Genomic DNA, 7,823 nt, shown 5'->3' with positions numbered 1-7,823 from the left:
TTTCCCAATGTGTTGACAAGGCATTAATACAATCTATCCACTTATAGACATGTCTTGTGGATCAGCATACAATGCTTTATCTTTGTGGTAGAAGTAAACTGCAATGAATAAACTGATTTACAGAGAAAGACAAGCCATCATCATAGTGGTAACGCTTATTTAAATGTTGGCCACCTCAACTTCAGAAGAAAAAAATCGAGAGAGGACTTTACAAGTCAAACAGGCCTTAAAAAACGAAGAGTTTAACATTTGACATGTCTCTTTCGTTGTAATATATATATATACTGTAAAATAAAAATAAAATATCTGAATTCAATTCTATTTAATATCATGTATTATCTTTTATAAGCACTAATACCTTTTACATAAAAACTTATATATTTAATTAAAACTATCTAAAAATAAAAAAACATAAAATAATAAATAAAAATCTAATTATATATATATATATATATATATCACTATTAATAATATAATATTATCATTATTAAACCAAGGATAATATAATAAAATATCACATTAGGTTATGTACTAAAATCTCCAAATAAACGAGATTTTACTGGATTACCTAAATTGAACCAAACAACCAATGGTTATGTTTCATTCCCTATAACCTTTGTTATGTGATTACTTAGTAATCACATAACTAAGGTTATGTGTCGTAACTTGAACCAAACGCATCCTAAAGGCATCGAGCGGTTGTTCATTGATACTTCTTATTCCTTGCTTGCTTGCCTTAGCATTCGTGCGTTTTTTTCGTAAGTGTTCCTTTTCCTTTTCTCTTGCTTCTGCGTTTTTCACATTATGGCTAGAGAAACTTTAGTTCCCTAGTATATCTTCTTTGGCTCCGATTTTGATAGGAGTGATCTTAAGTCAGTGCAGTCTAACCTGAAACTTTCTGACGACTACGCGTTCTACATTCCTGGGCCTGATGATCATCCCTGTCATCCTCCTCCAGGTTGTGTAACATTCTTCAGGGATCAGCTTCTTGGTGGTCTACGTTTCCCTATTCCTTCTTTCATTTTAGAGTTAAGTCAGTACTTTTGTATCCTCTTGTCCCAGAGTACTCCCAATGCCTTCCATTTTGTGTGCGGGATGGTAATCCTATGCCGTCGAAATGATCTTCCTTTGACTCCTCAACTTTTTCATCATTTCTATTCCCTCAAACGATCGGAGCCCGACATTTTGATGGTGCAATCTCGACCTGGGTGTAAGTTCTTCAAGGGCATGCCTTCTTCTAATAAAGGATGGAAGTCCCGTTTTTTCTATGTGCAACTACCCGATCCTATGGCTTAGCACACTGAGTGGTGCTCAGGTCTTCCCCCTCCTTCTGAGTTAAGCGACCATCAACACAAGTCAGATTGCTTCACTGCTTCTGAGAAACTGGTCGGGGTGCAACTCTAACTCCCTTCCTTGCTGCGGGAGAGTGTGTTGTATACCTTTGGGCTGAGTCCTATCTAGACTCCCTTGACTGCACCTTTTGGTAAGATCAAGCAACTCTTCCCTCATATCTTCACTAACTTAGGTATCTTCTTTCATCTGCAGAAGTCATCATGTTCAGAGCTTTTGCCCTCGATTCCTCCATACTGTCCAGTGACATTTTATGGAAGCGCAGAAGAGAGATTATGTCTGGCCAGGAGGTTCCCAACAAACGGGAGAACATGGAGTTCTTGAAGAAGAATCTCGCCCTTCTATGGAATCTTCTGCCGCCGCTGCGACCAATGAGAGGAATTCTTCTCTAGCGACCGAGCGCCCCTTGCGCCTTGAACGAAAGAGGCAATGCGTGACTCCTTCGGTCAAGTCGTCCCCCAAGAGGCCACCATTACTATGGGTATCTGCCCAAACCAAGACTCTTTCCCGGACCAGCACTCCCACCTACTCGGAGGCTACAGCCTCCTCTCCAGTTCATGCTCAAGTCACGGACCAGACATCCTCCTGACTAGGGGGTCAGCCCGCGACTTCCACGCCCTTTCTACCTCCAACGTCGGTGGCTCAACCATTGTCAGCAGCTCTTGCACCTTCCTCCCGCTCTGAGGACCACTCAAAGGGGTGGTATGTGTTTACTTCCTCCTTTCAGCTACCATCCATCCAAGTGATGGGCACAACTCGTTCCTCCAGGACTCTCCTCAACTGCGGCCAGGTACAGCTACATGGCGCCATGGCCGACTCCTGAAAGAACACGGCTAACCAAATTTTGGAAAGCCCACAGTTGGACTTGTCCGACACATTTTCCCAACAGATGGTGTCGGTAAGTTTTGGCTACTCCCTTTTCATTTCCTCGAACTATTGCTAATCTGGTGCTATTTGCCTACTTGCATCATGGGGCTAAGCATTTCTCAGTTTGTGGCCGACCTTCGTTGAGAAATGAGTCCTTAAGGGCTCATATTCAAGAACTGGCGTCCCCTACGATAGTGGGCAGGATTTTCGATCTCACGAACCTAGAGAGTTTGGTACAATCTCACTTGCAAACAGTGGATGACCAAACTTGGATCGCCAGGGACTTGGCTTGTGTTGAGTCCAATAAGGTGAAATCCTTAGAGGCCGCCCTGAAGACCAGTGCGACTAAGTTTAAGTCTGAAGGTCTGAGGCGCATCCAAATCCTGATTTGGAGTAAAAGGAAATGGAGGTTAACAACCTCTCCTCTCAACTACTAGGCCTACAGGAGGCCCACTCCTCCGTACAGACAGACCTGGTGGCCAAAATGATCAAACTATCTGCTAGTGATGATCTGGAGGCAGCCCTTCAGAAACAAGTGGGCGCGGCCCAGGTTACTATTAAGTCGATGCGGGCGGAGCTTACGGCAGCCGAGACTGAGGCCACGACCACACTCCAGGAGCTAACTGAGGCTTGAGCTAACCGAGGCTCAAGCTAACTTGAAGAAGGTCCATGAAGAGCTGAAGGAGTATCGTGCAGGGGAGGATTCTTATCTTACGACTTACAAGACCTCCTTCTTAGCTTCTAAGGATTTTGGGGCTAAGGTAGGCTGCCTCATTGACAAAATACTGTGCTATGGCAGCGAAGGGGTCCTGTTGTAGCTTCAAGAGAAGGGTCTGTTGCGATCAACTCTTCCTGAAGATTTCATAGATCGCACCCGCCTACTCAACGACCTCCCTGAAGAGGCTTTCCCCATTTTTGAATAGTTTAGCACATCCTGTAACTATCTTCCTCTACTTAATGATATAATGTCTTGGATTTTCTATTGAACCTTCGCACTGTGGTTATTGTATTGGATATGTTGTTAGCAAAATGTGTTGCTTTGATGTCTGTGATGTCTACCCAAGGCCCTTTAGCATTACCCCTTTTATGGATAAGTGATAAGCTAAGTGTCTAACCACTCGGTGGATACCTGGTCGACCTGTTTGCCCGAGCAGGTACAATTTCAAGGGAGGATCGCTCCTCCTGGTCGTGCTTAACTAGGAACATCAGTCACTCTCTTTTCATGGGTAGGTCGCCCTATGTTACTATCAACCGCCCTTTTGGTCTTAAAGTCCCGTGATTCTAGAGTCACCCTACTTGCCCGAGCAGGATTACTATTGCCTCATATATTTCTGATGTGATAAAGGCTTCCATTCTCCTTCTACCACTTGGCTATCTGCTTCCCTTCCAATCAAGACAAACTTTGGCGCAATTTTTTATGATGATCCAATGACCAACATAACCTCCTGACACTATCCACTTCTACTATGATCGTATGATTGGTGCTGATGTCGAGACCCTGCACCTTGCGCCCCTTCTACCGGCTATAAATAGTCCCCTTCGCCTTCTCTTTGGGACTTGTCGCTGATAGTCAGAGGCGTCTTCCCTTCTCTCCTCTCTTCTTGACTTTGCCTTCCTTGCTCCCTTGTGTAAATTCTTCATGGATCCGTTAGAGTTTGGGTACGCTCTCGGAGTGTCAACCTTTAGCAGCGTGGATCTAGACGATCTTCATTTCTCATACGAAGTATCTACTACCATACATATTATCATACCCTCCGAGATCCATCGCTTTTACTAACCTCCTCAAGGTTATGTGACTTTTTTTAAGGAGCAGATCATAGCAGGTCTTCGTTTTCCCATCCACCCCTTTTTCTCCAATGTGAGCCATTATTTCCGCATTTCCCTTTCTTATCTCACTCCTAATTCCATCCGAATTCTATGCGGGTTCATCCTCATTTGTAACTTGTGTGACATCCGCTGGACTCCTCGCCTATTTCACTATTTTTTCACCCCTCGTCGCCATAGTAAAGGCCTCTTTCATTTCCAAGCTCGCCCCAGGACTACCTTTTTCACTCCTTTACCCTCTTCAGAGCCAGAGTGGAAAGAGAAGTATTTCTTCCTCCGCTTTCCCTCTTCCATAGCGTGGCCGACGAGGCACTAGACTGCTCTCCCTTCTACGCCTTTTCTGGGAGACTCACTCAGACCCCACATTTATGGAGACATCAGCGCAACTATTGGGCTGGCACTTTGATTTACGCGTACTACTAATGGAGGATATCTTATATCTATTTGGGCTAAGCTTCGTGCCATCAGAGCTACCTCACTCTTTGGGTAAGTACTACCCTGTCTTTAGTCCTCTTATGCCTTTTTATTCTGATCCTTACTTCTCAGCAACGGAGACTATTGCTCGGACATTTGCAATTAGGCCTCTTCCTTTAAGTGCTCTGGAAATAGATCGCCGAGGGTGAATAATTTTGGCCGATCGAAGTGTCTGAAACCCTATTTCGAATGCTTCACGGATGGTCACGGGTACTTCTACCTCTCGTCCTTCTGCCCCTCAAGCGACACAGCCCATCCGTTGTACTCTTGTTCCTACTCACAAACTCCACTTGCTTCTCGCACTTGTCGTCGCTGGACCCCAGAAGAGGAGTCAGATTCAGAAGAGCAGTTGCTCACACGTCGACCGAGGCATAGGCCTGCGGAAGCCTCCCATGCTACCCAGCTACCCTAGCCTACTTCCACCCTCGCTTGAGAGTCCATACCTTCAGGCGGCCTTACTGTTCTTCTGGAAGAAAAAACAATGCATGACTGAGGGAAAGCCCCGGTCAATCAGGAGAAGAGCGCTCCAAAGAGGCGATCTTCACCAGCTGCACATGTCAGGCCTTCCTCTCCTCAACCTTCCACTTCCACCCGTCCTGCTACCAGTGGGACTGCTCCTAGCTCTTCTAGGTTATGACTGTTTGCTTTCACGCCACTATGCCTTCCCAACAAGGTTTATATGAAGACCCCCTTCCTTATGCCGACACCGTTTTGTTGTGGGGAAAACTGGCAAACGCTTGGAAGGAATCTGTGGAGCAACTATATGTCATTTCACTTCCCGACCAAGTAGATTTATTCTCTGAAAACTCTGTTGCGATAAGCCTTCACCTTCCTTTACTGCTCTTCCCTTCTGATTTCGACTGACCCTCTTTATGGCTAGTTTTTTGTCGAGGGGTTGCGTTTAAGCCAGGTGTCCATGAACATGTACCGACAAAACAAAATCCTGAAAGATTGCGTTGAAGACCTGGAATCCCATCCTTCTGACTCCACTCCAGAAGTGTGCCAACTTAAGGTAGAAGTGGAGTTTTTGAAGAAGTTAAATGCAACCCAAGAACAAACTCTCAGTGAAGCCTTACTAGAGTCAAATCTTCTACGGGATGGTAAGAAAAAGCTTGAAGCCCTCCACCAAATAGTCGATGCCAGGTACAATGATGAGCTAGCCCTTAAGGAGAAGGCATTGTTGGAACTGGCTCGGCAGATAGAGGCTCTGGACAACCTTAAGCTCATGCACAAACAAGAGATGGGCCACTGGACTAATGAGCTCAATGCCAAAGACTTGCTCATGATGGACTATCAAAAAGATTTGGAATCCCAGACCACAGAACTGGGTTCCTTACAGATGGAGCTATCTCAAGCATGAGCTGCCCTGTCCAACTCTGTCATCGCCTTAGAAGCTTATAAGGCAGGGGAGAGAGACCGTCTTCGGACAAGCTGAGAAGAATACCTACGTTCTTCAGAGTTTGGTTCCCAAGTAAGAGATCGCTTTGTCAGGTCGCTCACGTATGGCGCGATAGGAGCAGTCCAACAGCTCAGAGAAGGAGAGTACCTAGCATCTGACCCTCTAGCGGATTTCCTAGACCATCGTCGGATCATCAAAGAAATACCTGATGATGTTTTTTCAGAGTTCAAGTGACTTCTTATCTAACACATATGTTATTTCATTTTTCTTTTACTTCCTTTGTCGATAAAGGCTTATTCTAGTTCTTTCATCCTCGTTCTTCATTCCTACTTCACGACTTCTCTTCAAGCTAGATCTCGTTGTAGGAGTACCTTCGGGTTATTTCATGCTCAAGCAAGAGGAACTCCTTATGTTGAGAGCTACAAGAGCTAATTATGAATGAGAGTTTTAGATCCTCGCGCGACCGAGCTTGGGTGATTAGGCGGGGTCTAGAAGAGCTCTACTTGGGGCTTGCACAAGGAGAAAGGGAATAAAAGACTTAAGCATAATCCTGGTCGGGTTTACCCAATCGGGTACTTTGTGCATATGCCTGTAGTACTCATTCCCCGACCATGGATCTTTCTCTCAAACAACTGTTAGTGCAAAGAGTAACATTTTCAGACACAATAAGGTTGAAGGTAATTAGTACTCCATGGGCAGTCCAACTTTCTACCCAGAGCGTCCTATAGGAAATATGCATCGGACGCTAGTTTTTTAATGACCTTATAAGGGGCATCCCACTGAAGTGCTAACTTAGTTACTTGTCCTGCCAGTATGATCCTTTTCCATACCAAATCCCCTTCTCCAAAGAAACGGGAGATCACCTTCTTATCATAGTTTTGATGCATCCATTCTCGGTACGCGGTTAACCGGGCAACCGTCTTCTCGCGAGTTTCACTGATAAGATCCAGCTTTGAAAGTCGCCGCTCGGTATTCTTCGGATCATACAGTAACCGCCGGATGGATGGAACCCCAACCTCTACCGACACGACTGCTTCATTGTCGTAGACGAGATGAAAGGGAGTGAGCCCTGTACTTTCTCGTGGAGTCGTTCGGTATGCCCAAAGGATGCTGGGAAGCTCTTCCACCCAATTGCCGCCCACATGGTCCAACTTGACCTTTAGCCCCCAGACTTTCTCTCTGTTAGTAACCTCGGTCTGTCCATTGCTCTGAGGATACGCCATGGAAGTGAAGGCCTGGGTGATACCGAACCCCTGACACCATTCCTAGAGCTTGCGTCCTTGAAACTGCCTCCCATTGTCTGAGACTAATTTATGCGGGATTCCGAGTCGGCATAAGATATTCTTCCATATGAACTGAATAATGGCTCCTTTCGTTATCCTGGCTAGGGCCTCTGCCTCCACCCACTTGGAGAAGTAATCCACCGCGACAAGTAGAAATCGCCTTTGCCCGGGAGCCATAGGAAAAGGTCCCATGATGTCCATATCTCATTAGTCAAAGGGACATGAGACTATTGAGGTCTTCAAAATCTCGTTCGGCCAATGGGTCAGGTTCTGATACTTTTGGCAAAAGAGGCAAGTGGCCACCAACCGTTGGCATCTCTCTGCGAGGTGGGCTAAAAATATCCGGTCAGCAATACTTTGCAGGCTAGTGTCCTTCCTCCTACATGATTATCGCAACATCCCTGGTGAATTTCTTGTAGGGCATACTCCGCCTCATCCAGGCCTAAGTATTTGAATAGTGGTCGAAAGAATGCCCGCTTGTATAATTGATCCCTGATCAGTGTATATGCATGAGCTTTCTTTCTAATCGATATGGCTACTTCAGTATCGGCGGGTAAGATACCTTGTTGAAGATAAATGATCATTGGAGCTCTCCAGTCTATTAGTTCTTCCAAGTTGTTTTGTAG

General features: G+C 45.4%; 1 protein-coding gene across 1 annotated transcript; it reads right to left on the bottom strand.

Annotated features, from left to right (window-relative positions):
- Nucleotides 1-6,474: 6,474 nt before the first annotated feature.
- Nucleotides 6,475-7,137, bottom strand: LOC122013824. The gene is made up of 2 exons (XM_042570047.1): nucleotides 6,676-7,137; nucleotides 6,475-6,546 (listed from the first exon to the last, which is right to left on the bottom strand). The coding sequence occupies exons 1-2, from the start codon at nucleotides 7,135-7,137 to the stop codon at nucleotides 6,475-6,477; spliced, it is 534 nt and encodes a 177-aa protein (XP_042425981.1).
- Nucleotides 7,138-7,823: the final 686 nt, after the last annotated feature.

The sequence above is a fragment of the Zingiber officinale genome, chromosome 8B, assembly GCF_018446385.1.
Source record: "Zingiber officinale cultivar Zhangliang chromosome 8B, Zo_v1.1, whole genome shotgun sequence".
Classification (NCBI taxonomy): domain Eukaryota; kingdom Viridiplantae; phylum Streptophyta; class Magnoliopsida; order Zingiberales; family Zingiberaceae; genus Zingiber; species Zingiber officinale.
This window is presented reverse-complemented; position numbering and strand designations above follow the sequence as displayed.

Excerpts from the sequence above, each read along its gene's own strand:
- LOC122013824 (XM_042570047.1), bottom strand. The coding sequence starts at position 7,137 with ATGGCGTATCCTCAGAGCAATGGACAGACCGAGGTTACTAACAGAGAG. Across the intron at positions 6,547-6,675 it reads AGTGGGATGCCCCTTATAAG|TTGTTTGAGAGAAAGATCCA; the intron begins GTCATTAAAAAA and ends TTGCACTAACAG.